Source organism: Vitis vinifera, chromosome 11, assembly GCF_030704535.1.
Source record: "Vitis vinifera cultivar Pinot Noir 40024 chromosome 11, ASM3070453v1".
NCBI lineage: Eukaryota > Viridiplantae > Streptophyta > Magnoliopsida > Vitales > Vitaceae > Vitis > Vitis vinifera.
Window position 1 is genome coordinate 8,290,171 of NC_081815.1, and position 20,096 is coordinate 8,310,266.

The 20,096-nt window shown below is 34.6% G+C and overlaps 3 protein-coding genes across 4 annotated transcripts; 2 read left to right on the forward strand and 1 right to left on the reverse strand.

Annotated features, from left to right (window-relative positions):
- Window positions 1–787: 787 nt before the first annotated feature.
- LOC100256941 (uncharacterized) lies at window positions 788–5,785 on the forward strand. Of its 2 annotated transcripts, none has more exons than XM_002278020.4 (10): window positions 788–1,224; window positions 1,714–2,687; window positions 3,549–3,633; window positions 3,721–3,816; window positions 3,928–4,080; window positions 4,178–4,285; window positions 4,439–4,558; window positions 5,070–5,195; window positions 5,299–5,382; window positions 5,505–5,785. In XM_002278020.4, the coding sequence occupies exons 2-10, from the start codon at window positions 1,735–1,737 to the stop codon at window positions 5,628–5,630; spliced, it is 1,851 nt and encodes a 616-aa protein (XP_002278056.1). In that variant the 5' UTR covers window positions 788–1,224; window positions 1,714–1,734; the 3' UTR covers window positions 5,631–5,785. The 2 variants fall into 2 exon arrangements, with proteins under 2 accessions (XP_002278056.1, XP_019078686.1); XM_019223141.2 differs by having other exon boundaries at window positions 1,081–1,224; window positions 1,678–2,687.
- Window positions 5,778–7,528, reverse strand: LOC100260327 (uncharacterized). The gene is made up of 4 exons (XM_019223142.2): window positions 7,209–7,528; window positions 6,801–6,899; window positions 6,533–6,684; window positions 5,778–6,443 (listed from the first exon to the last, which is right to left on the reverse strand). Exons 1-4 carry the CDS (start codon window positions 7,392–7,394, stop codon window positions 6,062–6,064), a joined length of 819 nt encoding a protein of 272 aa, XP_019078687.1. The 5' UTR covers window positions 7,395–7,528; the 3' UTR covers window positions 5,778–6,061.
- A 5,462-nt stretch (window positions 7,529–12,990) lies between these two features.
- Window positions 12,991–20,051, forward strand: LOC100265544 (serine carboxypeptidase 24). The gene is made up of 9 exons (XM_002275648.5): window positions 12,991–13,593; window positions 16,059–16,166; window positions 16,352–16,447; window positions 16,547–16,639; window positions 16,746–16,831; window positions 16,923–17,326; window positions 17,437–17,532; window positions 19,502–19,607; window positions 19,709–20,051. Exons 1-9 carry the CDS (start codon window positions 13,326–13,328, stop codon window positions 19,859–19,861), a joined length of 1,410 nt encoding a protein of 469 aa, XP_002275684.1. The 5' UTR covers window positions 12,991–13,325; the 3' UTR covers window positions 19,862–20,051.
- Window positions 20,052–20,096: the final 45 nt, after the last annotated feature.

A 20,096-nucleotide genomic window follows, 5' to 3' on the forward strand; every position in this document is an offset into this window, starting at 1 on the left:
TCTCTACAAAGGAGTTATTATATTCTTTGCCAATAAATACCACATTCTTTTTCTGAATAGGTAGAATAAATCACAAAATTGGGAGGCGGTGACCTTATATTCCTAGAAAAAGACAGTTTGGGGTTGGTGATTCCTTACTTGAAGGCACCATTTAGTCCAAACACCTAAGATTTCCCGTGCATTAATTTCTATGCCAGATTATCCACAAAAATCTTAAAGCAAGTTGTTTTAATATTTAAAATAAAAGTAAATATAATTATTATGATAAAATTATCTTAAATTTTCCATAAATTTTAAAAATATGTAAAATTAATTAAGTAATATTTTGTATACTCCCACCATCAACCCCATCAAAATATTAGGGTCTTTTTGAAAAGGTTTTCAAAAATAATTTTTTATTTTTAAAAACAAAAAATAAGAAAATGTATTTGATAATTGAAAAATAAAAATAAAAATTATTCCATTAAAAAATATAGGATACGATTTCTTTTAATAATATATTTTATGTTATAACATATGAGATAATTTATCGAAAATTATGGATTCAATTTCTTTGATAGTATTTTATATTTTTTTAAATATTCTCATTTATTTTCTCATCTTTTCTTCTTTTTATTCTTTCATTTTATAATATTTTATTTGTTTTAATTTTTTTATTATATAAATATAAAAAATAATTAAAATAAAACATTACATATATAAATTATTTTTCTTAAAAAATATTAAAAATATTTAGAATTCCAAACAGGTTTTTATTTTATAAAATATGGTATAAAATAAAAAATTATTTTTTAAAACCGTCTTTAGTAATATTTCTCTAACAAAATGTAAATATCATAAATGAAATCCAAATGGAAGTTAATATGATTCCATTTCGGCTGCGAAATTTGCATTCATAAATATATCAAAAAGAAAATCAAATCCAAGATCCAATTTCATCACAATTTTCTCCTGTTCGCAAATCTAAATGAATGAATTGCTTTTTGCTTTGATATTTTGGGTGAATATTCCACATTTTTTTTACCTTGTCTGACCATTCAAGAATGGAAGGAGGTCAACGCGGCGTTCGCAGACCAGTCAAAATTCTATATATATGTGGCCTCATTCCCAATTCTCTCATTGTTTTAGTTTTTTTTCTTTTATTTTTTCTTACCCTTTTTCCTTCTCTCTGCGTTCCGTTGGTTTGAAGACAGAAAGGGGAACGAATCAATCAGTCACAGCCAGGTAAGGCTAACCCTAACCCTCTTTCTTCTTCCTCTGATCGCCAAATTTTCTTGGGGTTCTGTTTGTTTCGCAGAAAAAAATTTATGGGAAAGATTTTTTCTTTTTTTAATTTTATTTATTTATTTATTTTTCTCTGTGAAAAGGAGGTATAATTTTTATTGTGAAAAGGAGGTTTTCATTTTCACGAAGATTCGTGTTTTTTATGGAAAATATTTTCTGTTGCGAGCATTTTGATCGCGAGAAAGTGGTGCTCTTTTGTACGGATCATGTGACTTAGGGTTAAATCCAGATGGCTGTTGTAATAATCTGATCTTACCTATCTTTCTCGTTGCTTTCTTGCGTTAATGGTAGATTGTGATTTTTGCTAAAGGATCCTTTCTTCTCTTGATTATAGAAGAATTTGAATTCGTTTTTATTGAATCCACTTTTTTTTTCTTTTTTTTTTAATTTTAGGGTTTGGGATTTGAGATTGAATGAATTTGATTGCAGGAAGTCATATAGGACTTGAAGATGTTAGAGCAGTTACTGATATTTACAAGAGGAGGATTGATCCTCTGGACTTGTAAGGAGCTTGGAAATGCTCTTAAGGGATCGCCGATTGACACCTTGATCCGATCCTGCCTCTTGGAGGAGCGATCCGGTGCAGCATCATACAACTATGATGCTCCCGGTGCGGCCTACACCCTCAAATGGACCTTCCACAATGAACTCGGCCTCGTGTTTGTTGCCGTGTATCAACGGATCCTCCATTTGTTGTATGTGGATGATTTGCTTGCTATGCTAAAGCGGGAGTTTTCAGTGATTTATGATCCAAAGCGGACAGCCTATGATGATTTTGATGAGACTTTTAGGCAGCTTAGGATGGAGGCAGAGGCGAGGGCAGAGGAATTGAAGAAATCAAAGCCGGTGGCTAAGCCTGTGAACAATAGTAAGAAGCAAGGGCAAGTGCAGAAGGTAGGATTTGAAGGGGGGAATAAAAAAAAGGGTGGCAGTGGTCCAGGAAGTGATGGTGGGGACGGCAATGGTCGGAAAATGGAAAATGGACATGCTAATGGTAATACTGACGAAACTAAGGTTGCACTTGTTGCTAATGGTAAAGAGAATGCTAGTTCAAATATTGGGGCTTTTGATGTAAATAAACTTCAGAAGTTAAGAGCTAAAGGTGGAAAAAAAACAGATACTGTTGTTAACAAGGGATCCAAAGTGGATCCCAATAAAAAGATAACAAAGAAGAATAGAGTTTGGGATGTTTCGCCTACGGAGTCAAAATTGGATTTCACTGATCCAGCAGATCAGAATGGGGATGAGAATGCAGTGATTGTGGCAGCAGATGAAGGTGAGAGTATGATGGATAAAGAAGAGATTGTCAGCAGTGAAAGTGAGACAGAGGAAGATGAGGAAATGGAGAAAGACAGCAAGATGGAGACCAAAAAGAAGGGGTGGTTTTCCGCTATGTTCCAAAGGTAAAAATGTTTTTCTTTGTCCTTATTTTTATTGCATTCACTGCTCAGAGTAGTAGTGATTTTTTTTGGGTTGCTAATATCTTGTTCACTAATGAGACTTTTAGTCCCTTAAGCAAGGTTTTATCGAAGATAAAATTAATTCAGCTAATCCTGAAAGTGTTTATGCTACTCAACATAGTACTAAACTATCTTATACCCCTTGATATCATTTAAGATGATAAAGTGTCACCATCTGTAGTGGGTTTTTCCTGAGAATTTTAATTGCTACCTTTGATTCTCCTTCAATGGGAGTATTAGTTAATGTTCTTTTAGACACACCATGGAGGGAGCATGCTTCAACACTTAATATTTTGGGAGTATCTAAGGAGCATATTAGTTAGGTGTTGCACTCCAGTTTTGGCTAAAGCTTTGGTCATCAGGAAGCTGTAATTTTTGTTCTGATTCCGTGATGTTGCACTCTTATATATTTGTAGCTTATTTTGAGAATTTGAATGTTGGGTAATATTAAGACTTTTCTGAGGGAAGTCCTGAGTTTTAGGCAGGAACTTAGACCAAGCAATGGCTGTTTGGTTCCATGAAGTTGGTTTATAAGCTGTCATTTAAATCAGCTGAAATAACCGTAGGCTATCAACAAGTTGAGTTGTGTTGGACCTGATTAATCGACTCTGTCCTATTTTTTATTTTGTCTGAAGCACCTTTTGATTTCCCTGCATAAAAGGAATCTATTTAGTGCTACTAATGGATTAATAGGCATTTCACTCTGCTTTTACTTGCAGTGTGGCTGTGTTTGACTCTCCATTTCTGTGTCATTGAAGTTATTAGATACCTGTATTGATGTTTTTGCACTTTCCTTGGGCTCAGTATTGCAGGGAAGGCAAATCTGGAGAAGGCAGACCTTGAACCAGCTTTGAAGGCTCTGAAGGATAGACTCATGACCAAGAATGTGGTATGTCTTGCTATCCAGTACTTCTTTCTGCTTAAGTTTGATTTTTTTATGAAACCCTGCTTATGGGATTCCTTGTGCCACTTGCAGGCTGAGGAGATAGCTGAGAAGCTTTGTGAATCTGTAGCAGCAAGTCTTGAAGGGAAGAAGCTAGCCTCATTTACAAGGGTGTCCTCAACAGTACAGGTTTGTGTGCTTGATCATATTTTCTTTCTTTTCAACCCATCTTATTGTCACCCAATTGTTCTTAGTTTATTTGGAAAAGATCATTATAATAGGATGAAATAATGACTACAGGCAGCCATGGAAGAGGCTCTTGTTCGTATTCTGACTCCTAGACGCTCCATTGACATACTGAGGGATGTGCATGCTGCCAAGGAACAGAGGAAACCATATGTCGTGGTTTTTGTTGGTGTCAATGGAGTTGGAAAGTCCACCAATCTTGCCAAGGTAGAGCTAAAATTCTGTTTTTATACTTTAAGAAGTTTGGTATTTGAAGGGCGTGCCTCTTGATCAGCTCTCTGCTCTAAAATGTAAAATTCTACAGGTTGCCTACTGGCTTCTGCAGCACAATGTAAGTGTTATGATGGCTGCTTGTGATACATTCCGGTCAGGAGCTGTTGAGCAGTTGCGAACACATGCACGCAGACTCCAGGTATCATTGGACCGCCAAATGATTGATTTCTTCAGGGTTCTCAACCAGGCTTCTTTATTGAGGGATGATTGTCACCCAAGGAAGAGAATAAAAACGAATATGAATATGAATATGTACAATTTTAACTGATGAGTAACTCTCCATCTTTGTCAGATCCCTATATTTGAGAAGGGATACGAGAAAGATCCTGCTATTGTAGCAAAGGAAGCAATCCAGGAGGCCACTCGCAATGGTTCTGATGTGGTTCTTGTTGACACAGCTGGTCGAATGCAGGTAATATATATGTGTATGTATATATATATTTATATGCCATATCTCAAAGGTTGTAAGGTTGATTGGTTAAATTGCAGCATGTATGCAGAAATATTTTGTTGGTGGTAAAGATGATAATTGTTCTCTTATAATTATGCGGTGGCGCGCATTGAGGATGACAATATAAGATCAGGACCTATTCATAAATGTTTTATAGATTAGGGATATAAATTTGCCTGCTGGAATAGGGAATGAGAATAGGAAACTAATTCATTACTGTGTTTGAATTATTTATTAGAAATGAGAATATGAACAAAAAATCATTGCCATGGAAATTGAAATGCACTTGTCTGGAAATGTTGATTTATCCCTTCCACATGACATTGTGATTTGCTTCCATTCGAATTCCTACTCCTATTCTTATCCCTGCGTATCAAATGCACCCTAAATGTTTATTGATTAGGGCTACAGATTTGCCTTGAACATTATCTTTACTGTCAATGGGTGTTCAAATGTGTTTTGTGCTTGTCAGGATAATGAACCTTTGATGCGAGCACTTTCAAAACTTGTCAACCTCAACAATCCAGACCTGGTCCTGTTTGTTGGAGAGGCACTGGTTGGGAATGATGCTGTGGATCAACTATCAAAATTCAATCAGGTAACTCTTGATATTCAGGCTTTTGATCCATTATTGTCCTATTATATGTCATTTTTGCCTTCTCAAAACTTTTGAGTTTACTAAGCGACATGGTGTTCTGCAGAAATTAGCTGATCTCTCAACCTCACCAAAACCTCAATTGATAGATGGAATCCTGCTCACTAAGTTTGATACAATTGATGATAAGGTAGGCAACCCTCATGAATTGGAAGGAAACTTGAAATCAAACAATTTTGATATCCGCATTTTAAATTATGTTGATCATGACTTGCATACCGGGGTGGTATAACTGGAATTGGGGTATTGTAGGTTGGAGCAGCACTGTCGATGGTGTATATATCAGGAGCACCAGTGATGTTCGTTGGATGTGGGCAGTCATATACAGACCTGAAGAAACTGAACGTGAAATCCATTGTGAAGACGCTTCTGAAATAAGTGTGGTTTGCAGGTTGAGTTTGTTATTGGGTTGTTATCCTTTGTCTGTCACACTATATCTCTGCTTGTGCTACATTTCTGTGTTGGCGTTATGACTTGGTTATTTTGATAATGATGAAGGCGAATCAGCCGCATGCGGCTGTAACATTAAGTTATTTTCATTTGTTCAAAAATTTAAATTCTCCCAAATTGCACGCGGAAGGATGAAATATTTTCAAACTTATAACAATATGTGAACATGGCAATTGGAAATTGTCTCTTGAAGACTTGAATAATCCCAAATGGGACACCTGATTTTTGGTAAGGCCAGGACCAAAGACTAGCAGGCCAGCCTGCTTGCTATGGTATCAAATATGCAATTGGTGTTCTGGTTTGAAATTCCACACCAGGATGCTAAACATTTTGAATAGAGTTCCTAGGCTTAGTAAAGCTTAGACTCGAATATTTCCAAGCCAAAATAGTAGAGGCAGCTGAGTCATGGCCACTAAAAGCAAGAGGTAGTTTCGCTTGCTCGAGTTCTTCTCATAACTTGTAACCTCAGCAATCAAAATCCTCTTGATGGTCTTCACCAAGAACACTCCAGTACAGAAGCACCCCCATAACGTGACCGCATAAAAACAGTAACTTGACACAATTTTAGCCAGCAGGACCACGGATAAGGGTGTGAAAGTATATCCACCATAGGCAACCACATCCAGGATCGGTACATCTCCCCCTCCTAAGGAGTGTAATGTAGCTTCAAGGAGGAGGACTTCCAAAAACCAACCCAAAAGCCCATCAGAAAATTGCATTCCCAAAGCTTCCGGGCTAAACCTACAAATTTGTCTCAAAAGCATGAAAAGAAAATTTCAGGGTTACTCTCTATAAAGAATCTCCTTGCTTTTTAACTAAATTAGACTTACTTCCCATTGATGCCCAAAAAGAAGCCAGCAAGAACTAAGTTGGTGCCAAATGCCATCAAAGGGATGTACAAGTCTGGTGCATTTATATCATAAATTGGAGGTTTGAAGGAGAATTCACCCCCTGATGCCTCATTTGTTCTCATCCAATGCCCCTGGACATGTGTGAGAGAGCAGTTGTAGTAGCATGGAACCCGAAAAATAAAAGCTTATAACAACTGAATTGAAGAAAAAAAAAAAATAGCACGATTCAAGCTAAGTTGTTACATACTCTGTGTAGAAATGGGAAGAGGATGACTTTCAATTTGTTTTTCACGTACTCATCATTCACCTGAAAATAGTAATGGGGGTTTGAGAAATACCTGCCAATCTGTTACAAATTCAATATTAGTGTTCAACAACTGGTAACAGGCACACTTCGGTTCAAGCTACAAGTAACCCCAGTAGCAAAGTTTTCATCAACCCTTTTACGTCTGAAAAATAAATTCAATCAAAAAGTAACACAAAATACTAGGTAGGTTCAACTGGGGTTTTAGGAGAAACGAAGAGAAAAACCATAAATATTGGTATTCTGAAGGAAGAATTCAGTTGAAGTTGGTGACATTCAAAAGTTTCCCAGAATTTAGACATATCAGAGGGCATCCAATCTTCATGGGAGATGAATAAGAAAGTGTCTTACATTGGTTTGCATATATGCAGAGCCAGAGCCTAATATCCTCTCACCACAAGCACCCAGTTCAGTTTTCAAGAGATGCGATCCAGCTCCAGACAGTGCCTCTCCAAATGGAGATGCTTGGGGTATGGACATCCCACCAAATGTGTTTGTGTGTTGACATGATTGGGGCACGCACACCTTCTCATACATTGCTGAAGCATCATAAAAGAACTAGTATGAAAAATCACATAGGAAAAACCAGAACTCATGCACACAAAATTCAACATATTGAAATTGGCTAGTGAAGGAATACAGACTATGATACTTGGTCTTTGGAGCTACTAATTTTGCCTCTATCACTCCCACTACCCTATGAAATCTTTCCTATTTCACCTTCATCCTCCTCAGCACTGTTGTGGATGTTTCTGATTGGGCCTTCCTGGAACTTGTTACCTAAGGGTAGGAACCGCCGTTACCGTTATTCCGTTGTTTAAGGCAAGCAATGTTGGGTCGCAATCTGTAAGTAGGGCCCAAGCGTCCAGAATATGAGCCCAATAAATCCAGAGGATCCCAATTCCCAACAAATGGCAGTAACCTAAGAAATTAAAGTTTTCTTTGATCAGGTGTCATAGTGTGGAATGGGCCTATGTCTACTTCATTGTGATTCGTGAATTTAAGCTTTAGTAAAAGATAGATTTAGAATGGGCCTCCATCATTGGGCTTTACTTGGGAGCATAGGTGGCTTAAAACTTTGATATGGATTGAATCCAAAGCCCAAGTATGAATCAGAAGCCTGCTCTAGTTGTGGGTAGGGAATCAATAAGATGTGTTTGGGAAAGTTTCTTAAAACGTCAAAAAATATGAATTTTAAAAATACTTTTCAAAAATGTTTGAATGAAGAACTTCTATACCTGAGACCCACATATAACATAATTTATTTTCCATTGAAAAAAATAGAAATAATTGTACTTGTAGGATGTTAAAGTCAAATAATTAGAAAAGGAGCCAAACCCACGTGACAAAAACAATCATTTTTTCCCTTTTCGGAGTACCAATCTCATCAATTACGTATTGAAATTGATATTGAAGAGTTGTTTTAGGGTTTTTTTTTTTTTTTCTTTTTGGAACGTGGGGGGTTGTATAAAATGAACAAGAAAATAAAATTTTAAGCAAAAAAATATTGCTAGAAATTCAAGAATTAAATATTCCTTCTCTTTCCCACCTACTTGGATGGGTTGGGCCAACCCAACCCAAATCTAACCCGAAATTTGGGCAAGTTTGGGCTTGGTTAAACTTGAGCTAGGTTTTCTCAACCCGATCTTAATTTGGGTTGGGCTCGAATCAAGATTCGAATAACCCGAGTCTAACTCGAACCCAATTTAATATTTTTATAATATTTATGATGTTTATTATCCTATGTGATAATATTCATTTTCTTTTAAAATTTTTTATAAAAAAAATATCAAATTATAATTATATCATATATTTTTTTATTTTTTAAAAAGACATAAGTCTATTTTATTTTTATATCATACACATTTTTATTTTTTTTATCATTATCTTGAACTTATGTGTTATCTATTATTTAAATTTTAGTATAAATATATTAAAAAAAATTAAAAACCACTGAATTTAGAATCAAGCAACTCAATCAATTCAACCAAGCTAACTGTAATTCGATTAATCTTAGTTTGACCTAATCAACTCGAATATAATTTGACCAACCCGAGTTCAACCCAAATTTTAAAAAATGAGGTTGGGTTGGACTTAGATTAAGTACCTCGGGTTAGAGATCGAGTTGGATTGAGCTTGGGTTGGGTTTGGGTTAATTATCAACCCGACCAACCCGCCCAAATTGTTGCTCTATTCCCACCCAAATATTTTAATACTACACATATACATCAATCTGTAATTTTGTCATTGGAACTATAAGAAGATACTTTAGAGTCTTTATTGTTGGTCCAAAATCCATTGACTAAACTTCATAATAAAACCTAATCATATGTCAGCAAATACCAACCCGAAAGCTCAAATTTTCTTCACTATTTTAATATGGATTTTTGTAGGAGGCTAAAGTCTCCACCCACTACTTGAACTAATATTTTACTTTGGACCAAAGGGCTCTTTTTTTTCTTTCTTTTTTTTTTTTGTGACCCGTGAAAGGATGGGTTCTTCCATTCTACTGGGGCATTTTCTAGATTTGAACCCATCTTTTTGGTTTTTTTTTTTTTTTTTCCTCTCTGGTTTTGTGGCAATTATATGTCAAAAATCAATTATATATCGTATCAATTAATAAAATAATCAATTCTAATAAAAGTATTTTATGAAACTTTAATTTTAATAAATAAAGCACTTTCAAATATTTAAAAGTGCTTCCAATCCTTTTTAAATTACTCACTCAAACTTTTAGCTTGATTACTAGGACTTTTCAAATGTGAATGCTCCCTTACTCCATTCTAAGTGAAAATGAATCTCCTCATTTTTGCTTGCATTGTATAATTTGATCTATGTAATAGAACTGATAATATTCGAGATTATGCAGGATCATACATGAAAGATCATTTTTTAACTATCTCTTTAGCCTATGTCTTTTATCCTTAGGAGATCTATCTCCACTAGCAGGTTTTTTCAAAAAATTCCATTTATTTTGGTGTGGATGACAGACATACCTATATTTCTTTGTTCCAATAAAACTCATTCGAAGCTAGCTTCGTTTATCAATTAAGAGTACATTTAACTGTAATTCTATAAAGAGTGACCTAATCTTTTTAACACTTAAATTTCATTTTTATTAGAAATGGTATAAATACTTTTTAAAATTACAAATATTAAGTAAAATATTTGTGGATTTTACAAAATGGACAATCTTATATTTCTTGAGTTATATTCATAATATAAGTTATTTTTTATTTGACTAAAAATTACATCAATGGACATTGAAATCAATGAAGAAAAAATCATAGTCTTAATCAAAGTGGAACCCCATCACAAATAAATTTGAATAATTTATGAACCACATTTTGTAGGTAGTTTGTAAATGCTGATACTCGGGTGGACCAAATAAGTTGGCAAGCCAGATTTGACCATGTGGAAATTTGAAGCCAATCCAAATCAGAAAATCCATCAAACAATCCCACCATCCCACCATCCCACCATCCCACTATCCCACATCGCTTAATTAATTAGCATGTAGTATTTATTGAGACAAGAGCAATGCGATAGGGCCGTAATTAAATTAAAGAAAAAAGAAAGAAAAAAAACTTTATAATATAACTGGCCGACTGCTGATGCTCATCTACCTATCTACTCTTTGAATGTGGACAAGTCACAAAAAAAAATTAATACATGTCGAAAGCATGCATGCATGGAGTCAAAGTGATCCGATGCCGTAGCCGTTGGGCAGTCGCACTCAATTCTCATTTCTCACTTGTCATATTCTTCTATGACTTCCGTGGAATTCATTCATTCATTTATTTATTTATTGGTGCAGTTTTAGATTAAATAATATAATGGTTTGGGTAAGATCTGTTTGTATAATTCTTAGGTTAGAAACTTAGGATTAGTTTGGTAATTGTTTCCGAGAACAATTTTCTATTTTTTAAAATAATAAAATAAAAAAACATATTTGACAAGTTCTTAAAAATAAAAAACTAAGTGTTTTCATAAAACATTTTTTATTATTTTTTTCTTGGTTTTTTAAGATTGTTTTAAAAAATAATTATAAAAACATGTAAAATGATTAAAAATAAGATATTTGATACAAAAATTATTTTTAAAACATGCTTAAAAATATTAAAAACAGGTTAAAAAATTTTCAGTTCCCAAACAGACCTTTGTTTTACAAAACATCATAAATTAATTTTAAAAAACTATTATCAAAAATTGTTTTCAGTAAAAAACAATTATCAAATAAAACCTAGTTTCTCTATCAACTATTTTTATTTTTAAAGAAAGCATGCTGTTTTTTCTCCTTTCCCCGATCGTTTTTTCTCCTTTCCCCTATCATTTTTACCTTTTAACTTATTTTATCAGGCTTAATAATTAAAGTGCTTATAAAATACTTTAATTTACCACCAAAAAGATTTTTAGACAATGAAAAAAATGGCATCCAACCAAGTGAAAGAGGGCATTTTAGTAAATTTTAAATTAAATTAGGTCGATTAATTTATCAAAATCATTTTGAACTTTAAGTTATAACATTAACTTAGCAGACTTCATCAAACATCCTTTAAATATTAGCCTTTTGCGGACGACACCAAGATGATGAATATTTTGATTCATTTATTGAAGTGTAATTAATATTATCCGATGCCTAGCATCAATTGGTAAATGGATCTGACTGGTGATGAGTTTGCACATCTTCCCAGTGCGGAAAGCTTTTATATATGTACATATGATTTCAGCTTTGACTATGCTGAGTGTATGCCCTGCCTCTATGGGTGATGGGAACATCCTCTTCTATACATAAATAAGTATATATATATATATATTATATAAATTAACAAGGAAGGAGAAGATTCCAGGAGAGTGCAGTTGTTGTAATGAGAAGTAAGAGGGTGATGGAGGGAGTGAGGTTTGATTGCAAGCATTCGTTCACATGGGGGGTTTCAATTAATTTGTGAACATATCTCGAAAACATTAATGAAAATTGAAGAGTAAGAGAGGAAACACATCTCGGAAATCATGGGCAGATCTCACTCAAGTCTTTGCAAAGGTTTATACCTCAAGTGCAGTGATTATTCAAGCTGACTGACTGACTCATGAGATTTAGTATCCTATTTAATCAGATAATTTGCTAAGTTACCATAATGAAATCTAACCCGTTACATGATTGTACAAACCAATTAACTCAAGGTATAAGGTTATGGATAAATAAGATTTGGGTACAAATAATCGCCTGATTAATGGTATCTTTTCGATAAATAGAGAAACAAATATATATTTTTGTATCATAGTTAGACTTTTTTATACACATTGCATGCGCACTTGGGATGAATTGTCATGCTGATGGAAATGGAAATAGTACTTACAACCTTTCCTCGTGTGCACGAGGAAATGATTATTGCCAACATTTTTCTTCATTTCTTTTAAGGGGCTTGGATGTCTTATTATTAGTGGTAGATCCCATAATGAAGTGTTGTTACTTGAAAATATATAGCTACACTGAATGTTTACACGCAATGCTACAGTGGTCTGGTTGAAGATTGTACCATAGGCTTGTATTCTAGTGTCCATTGTTATTCCATTTCAAAAGAAAAAGACAAATTGCAATGTCTGAAAAAGAATTATATGGATTAATGAATTACTTGTTTCTCTTATGGTTCATGTGATCCCTTATACATATTGATAAAAGCTGACTAAATGTGTTGTTATAGAAAAATATGGGCTTAATTATTAGACATCTTTAGGTTGGTTTAAAGATCTTGGATGATATTGGGTGAACAAGTTCTACCCACTTCATTGACAATTAGAAAGTGGTAATGTAACTTATGAACTAATCACATTTAAAGGTTGGTCAACTCTCTTAATCATTGGATATTTCTATCTTGGAAGAATCTAGGGGCTTGTTATGATTTGCATCATATGATTTCGCTATAGGATGAGGTGGATAGGGATTTGATGAAGGTTGGAATATGGGCACAACTTACATGATAAGAGGAGCAACCCTTTGCCTTATGAGGTGTATAGATCACAAGGCTCACAAGAGTCTCAACCCCACATCTACTCTCTCTCTCTCTCTCTCTCTCTATGTGCCTCTCCATCTTCATATAAGTCTAGGACCACCGAGCTCCCAAGAGAGGTGGACACTCTTGTGGTGCATTTATGAAGCTCTAGTGGGTTCCTACAATCTGTTTCTCTATTCTAAAATCTCAAAGAGGGGGAGAGAGAGAGAGAGAGAGGGGAAGGAGGGCCACATAGCTATCAGCTGCCCAACCTGCAAGGCTGGAGCAATGCAGCTACATTGAACTTGTAAGGCACCCTACTTAAACCCATTATTGGTGCATCAATATTTTCATCCACTTCATTAACTTCATCACTGCATTAATATCTGCTAGCTCAAGAGAGTAGTAGAGATATATACTAGTGTGTCATATCCACAATAACATACAGAGGGAGAGAGAGAGAGGAGCCTTCACCCACATGGAGAGTGCCATGGCAGCCCGAAGGAGGACCCTACTCTTGTTGTCCTTATTACTACTCTCTTCAATCACCAGCGATGCTGATGCTGCCCCTAAACAACAATCCCTCGATCGAATCTCAGCACTTCCCGGACAACCACCGGTCACCTTCTCCCAGTTTTCCGGCTACGTTACCGTCAATGAGCACCACGGCCGAGCTCTCTTCTACTGGCTAACCGAAGCCACCACATATCCGGAGAAAAAACCTCTTGTTCTTTGGCTCAATGGAGGTCAGTTCCACCATCAACTAGTCCTTTCTTCATTAAAATTGGTGGTTGAAACTGAGCTTTCAGTGAAAAGATACACATATAACACCATTTACTAAGGAACTAATCTTCCAAATCATAGAATCTGCAACGTTGATACCCAAAGCATGGAGTTACATCATCAACTTAATCATAACTAGCATTAATATCTTGCTACATAGCCTACATTATTTACTTCTGCATGTGATTTGACCATATATAGATCAACTCCTGCAGTGCTCAACTACACTTTGGCATCCTCATTCAATGCTTTGTTGAATCTTGCCCTTCAAACTAGGAGGAACCCATGGATCATTTTCCACCAAAATTTTCATCTTTGTTATAATAATTTGATTAATAATTAGGGTTTTGTTTTATAAATGGCACTGATTCCAAAATGAAAAGCAGACACCTCAACTCTTAACTCTCTCTCTCTCTCTCTCTCTCTCTCTCTCGGTCTTAGACTCTTAGGCACAAAACAAATTTGGGCAATGGCCGGTGGTTATTCCCACTCCCATCCTCATCTCTTGCAGTACCCCACCCCTATCCAAGTCCTCCACACACATAGAAAAGAAACTTAGAATCCGGAGGCGCATATTAGCAAACTGGTCGGTACTAACCCACACTAAAATGCGTCAACATCAGCATCAGTACAACCGGAGAAAAACGCCCACTTTGTGTCCTCGTGATCTCTTTGTCTCCATCGTTTTATGGTTTTATTCCCTTCCATTACTGACTTTTATTCCACAAAAGCTCTGAATTTTCGCGCATTCCTTTGGGTTTTCGATGATTCACATCAGAAGAACGCAATGAAACCACAAAGTGAACCTACTTTTCCAGAAGGAACTGTCCACAATTTTCCAAATTGTCGCACCAAAAGATGCCCTTTTCTTTTCTTTTTTTTCCTGAGTTGACTTGAGAAAGAGGGAATATATACACACATATAGGAGTGAGAAAGTTTATGGTTTATAGTCTATAGGCATCTCAATGTTAAGTTCCCTCTCTGAAGCACGCGCATTCAGAGCTCAAATGTGGTGATATGATGATGGCAATGTTGGGTGGGGTGGGGTTCCTGAGTTCCACTTGCTTCTCTTCTGACCACCCATAAATGAAACACAACAGAATCTAGTCTTGTGATTTGTTAATGTTGAGAAGACAACATATACTCATATATATGGGAATGGTACAAGTAGATCAAATAGTAGTGTCTCTTTCTTGTGTATTTATAGTGGAAGCTGACAACTCCTAAGAAAGTAAATGAAAATATTTATTACCACACTAGATGGGTAGGTGTTTTCCTGCAGTTTCTTTTTGTTGCTTTCATTAATTTACTAGAAATGATAATCAGTGTAGTTGTTTTGTTTTGGCTCCAGCAATCAAATAATGTGGTGTATTCCAATACCCACTTTATTTGAATCATTATGAATATAGCTGTTCTGCCCCCATATATTCCACTGTATGTTGGTCCTTTCTTACCAAAGGGACCTATCTAGAGCACCAAGCAATGGAACTAGAGTAGAGTTTCCTTTTTTGTTCTTGTAATTTAGCTGGGCATATGCAAAACAAAGACAACGAATTATTGATCATTGTAGCATATATATATATAGATATAGCAATGAACCAGTACTGCTTTGAGCTTTCAGTGACTTGTTTTGATGAGCTTTATCTTTATATAATGAAAGGGTTAGGTGAGAGTTCTTTCTTTCTAGTGTTAAGATGCAAGAGACCCACCTGAATTGGTCATGGACGTATATAGTTCCCCTTAGGTTGAAAATTGAAACACAGTGAATATTCCACCAAGCCTGTGTTTTTCATAACAGCTCGCTTGTTCGTTTGTTAGGCCCACCACAAAACTAAAGACTAAAAAGTGAGTGGACTTCCATTCACCCCTTCACTTTTGTCCCCAGAGTTTTGATGGCGACCTAGAATTCAGAAAAGAGAAAAGACTACAAGTAGTTAGTTGTCTTCTTTTTAGATGACAACCATGATTCTTTAACCCTTCTTTTTTAAGCCTGTTTTACTTATTGTTATCTTTTTCTTGAATCTTATATGAATCATCACATTCTATGAGTTTGAGGACACTTTCTTAACTTTTAAGGATCTGAGGGTGTGAAAAAGATGCATGTGACCATGTTTTAGTTGAGAAGATATGGGTGCAGTTGGATTGCTCATTCAAAATTCCATCTTAAGGCCTTAGAGCTAGCTTTAGATCTAATAGCTACCAATTTGACTCAAAGTTTTAATCCATTAGATAATGAGCCAACAACTGATATAAGTATCCCTCCTTATATAAAAGCACTTATTAATTAACTGCTAGCTTCCTTATGGGTATCTTCTCATTTGCATTTTTCTACTTAGTTTTTTCATCAGTAAGAAGGTTGGATTGTGACTTACAGACCACTCTACACTAAATTATCATGTTTCCTGGTAAAAAAAAATGGTATCTGCAGGACCGGGTTGTTCATCAGTGGCATATGGAGCATCAGAGGAAATTGGGCCATTTCGGCTTTACAGAACTGGTTCATCTCTTTATCTCAACAAGTATTCATGGAATAGAGGTACCAAAAATTCCATAATTCAATATTTATTTAAATTACATGACACAATGCTAGTTGATGATCCACATATTACCAGACAAAATAGTGTATCATGCCCTTGTATAAAACATAGGTCTAATTGATGAATTAACAGTCCACTTAAACCCCTCTACTTCTTTTCGATCTTTTCTTCTCTATGTTTGCAGTAGCAAATATTCTCTTCCTGGAATCACCTGCTGGTGTCGGCTTCTCCTACACAAATACAAGCTCCGATCTCAAAAACTCCGGTGATCGACGAACAGGTATATGGATTGAGCAGATTAATTTTTCATTAGTAGCTAGCTGCATTCAGCCTTGTGTGCCTGATCTTTATAGAATCACCAATTCCATGATGTACACAGCTCAGGATGCTTTAATTTTTTTGGTGAGATGGATGTCAAGATTCCCAAAATACAAACACAGAGAATTCTACATTGCTGGAGAGAGCTATGCTGGTAACCAAAACTAGAACACATGCAGTTAATTAATTAATCACTCTCTAACCCTAATTGTTTACTTAATGATCACAAGTTTAACCCACAAAATTTTATTGCAATTTAGGTCATTACGTCCCCCAATTAGCGAAGAAAATCCACGATTACAACAAAGCATCGTCCCATCCCATCATTAATCTTAAAGGATTCATGGTAAGTACTCATGATATATATATACGTATAGAATTCAAATGCATTTGAACTTGGTATATATATATATATATATGAAGTTGAAATTATGCAGGTGGGCAATGCAGTAACAGATAACTACTATGACAGCATTGGGACTGTCGCATTCTGGTGGAGCCATTCCATGATTTCAGATAGAAGCTATCGATCAATCATGGATCATTGCGATTTCATTGCAGAGAGAACTTCTGAGAAGTGTGATGAGGCAGTGAGTTATGCTATAAACCATGAGTTCGGAGACATTGATCAATACAGCATTTACACACCATCTTGCATGGCATTGCCAAATAGTAGTACCATACGGTCTCCACGCTTCAAGAACAGTCTTGTACGTAGACGGGTTTCGGGATACGATCCATGTACTGAGAATTATGCAGAGAAATACTATAATCGACCTGATGTGCAGAAGGCCATGCATGCAAATTCTACTGGAATTCCTTACAAATGGACTGCTTGCAGGTTGTTTTCACAATTTAATTTGATCTTTTTGAATTTATCATATACGAGAGATCTTAGCAGATATGATGTGTTCATAAAAGAGGGTTTGGTGATCTTTTTGTGTTGGGCAGTGGTGTTCTTATAAAGTACTGGAATGACTCTGAAGCCTCCATGCTACCTATTTACAAGGAACTAATTGAAGCTGGTCTCAGGATCTGGGTTTTCAGGTACATTTCCAACTACAAAGTAAGAAGATTCAAAACAGTCTCTCCAAAGTAATTCTTAAGAAATTATTCATAATTTTATCTAACATATGTTATAGGTACGTGTCTTTTCTAAGTGTTCTAAAAATTTATTTAACAAAAATATTCTTCAATTTAAAAGAGGAGAAAAAAAAAAAAAAAAAAAAACCAATATGCCCCTAAAGAGACCCAAATTGCAACAATGGTGAGCTGCCACTTGCTACAGGCCTGTACCACCATAAGAGCACAAGGATAGAGTGAATCCAATAGAGTCCAAAAGGTGGAGGCTTGAGAGTTTTGGGATAAAATAGCCCTTTTATTAAAAAAAAAAAAAATCTACCAAGGCATGTTGACAAACCAATGTTGAAGTTATGTAATTGTTAATTAAGAGTCATCTCATTAATTTTTATTTTTTTAGTATTTAGCAAATATAGTTTCATTTTTAAATTTTTTTGCACTTTTAACTTCACAATTTTAAATGTTTTTTATGATTTTATTTTTTTTATTTTGTCTTATTTATTCATATAGATTTTTTATTTTAAAATTATTAATTTATTGAGAAATAAAATAGTAATTTATTATTATTTTAAAAATTATTTTTATTGAAATAATACTATATTTTTAAGTTTAAATATATAGAATTTTTTATTATTAAAACATATATTTTTAATTTCATATAAAAAAGAATGTCAATTGATAAATAATAATATTTAATATATAACTTTGTGTGTTTTATTTATTTTATAATTTTAAATAAATGACGGTATTATTTGTATACATGTAACATATATATCTTGAACATAAATTTATATATTGCGTATACACAAATAATATTATTAAAATTATAAAAATAAGTAAAGTATATAAAGTTATATATTAAATATTATTACTTAATAATATAAAAAAATTACATATTTAAAATTAAGAGTCTAGTATTACTTTAATTAAAATAATTTTTTTTTAAATAATAATCAATAAATAGTTTATTTATAAATAAATTAATAATCTAAAAATAATAAAATTATATAAATAAACAAGAAAAAAAATCTAAAATTGTAATGTTAAAAATACAAAAAATTCAAAAATGAAATTTCAATTTAAAATAAAACATGTAATTGTGAATAATTGTGATTTCAATTTTAAAATATAACTGCATTTTATAAATACGGTTTCAATCTTAAAAAATAAAAATAAAAATAAATAAATAAATAAAAATAAAAAATTAATGAAATGACTTTTACATGGTTGAAGGGGCTACTTTGAATATTTATTTGTGTAAGCCTTGAACGTTAGTTTTCAACGTACCCAGTTAAGATTGAATTTGTTTCAACAGTAGGGCTATTTGGCATGAGCGGGGGAATTTTCATGGAGTTTTGTGCACTTACCCTAACAAAGGGGAGTTGCAGAAGACATTGGATTTTGATAGGAAGAGCCGGTCTCCCGTTATGATGATTGATGGGTCACCTCATCTATCATTTTTCACTGCACTCTTAACCAAAACCATTCATTCTTCCACTCACCCTTTCGGCTGTGATTGGACTTTTCAAACCCAACCCATATCCAATATCCTTTCTATTTGTAAACACAGTGAAGGACAGAACCACTAATTTGATAAATATTTTAAAAGAGATATAGATTTAGAATGTTTTGCTTCAAAGAGATTGCGTTTGTGACAAATTGAAGTATTTGACTCCACTGGAATTGTATGGCAATCTCAATTCTCGAAAGAGTTGATATTCCATGGTTGATACTCCACTGGAAATCTGAAAACAAGTGTCGTGATTTAACTTCTTACCGGAAAATTTTATGGTAGTGGATACCAGATTTAATTAAATCCCTTCAACAGCCTATATTATGATCATTGGCTTTATCTTCATTTCATACGCTAATACACTACTTTATTAATTAATTGACAAAACAATTTTCTGTTATTCTTGTGATGCATCAAATACAGCGGGGACACAGATGCTGTAGTCCCAGTGACTGCAACTAGATTCTCCCTCAACCATCTCAATCTCACCGTCAAGACTCCATGGTATCCATGGTACTCGGGTGGCCAGGTACACCATTTTATTGTTGTTATTTATTTATTAAAAATAAAAAGGTAAATGTGATTTTTCTAAGGACTATATATGAGCTTAAAAGTCAATTAATTGAACAGGTAGGGGGGTGGACAGAGGTGTATGAAGGGCTAACCTTTGCCACTGTGAGAGGTGCCGGGCATGAGGTTCCTCTGTTTCAGCCGATGCGAGCTTTCCTTCTCTTCAGATCATTCTTGGGTGGAAAGCAACTACCAAGTTCCTCAGAAAATTAGCAGGAAACCCATTTCACAGAAATTGATTAGGTTTGAGCACCTAGACCAAATAGTGGGAGGAGCAGTTACACTAGTCATCATTCATTCCATTTAGTCTTAGCATGAAAATTATTGAGACAAGTGTGCTTTATCTCATATTGTAGACACTGATTTCAAGAGGAAATAAATTGAATGTTACATTGTTATTCAATTCCCGAATGCAAAAGTGCCCACCAAGTTTCAAATTTTCCTCGTT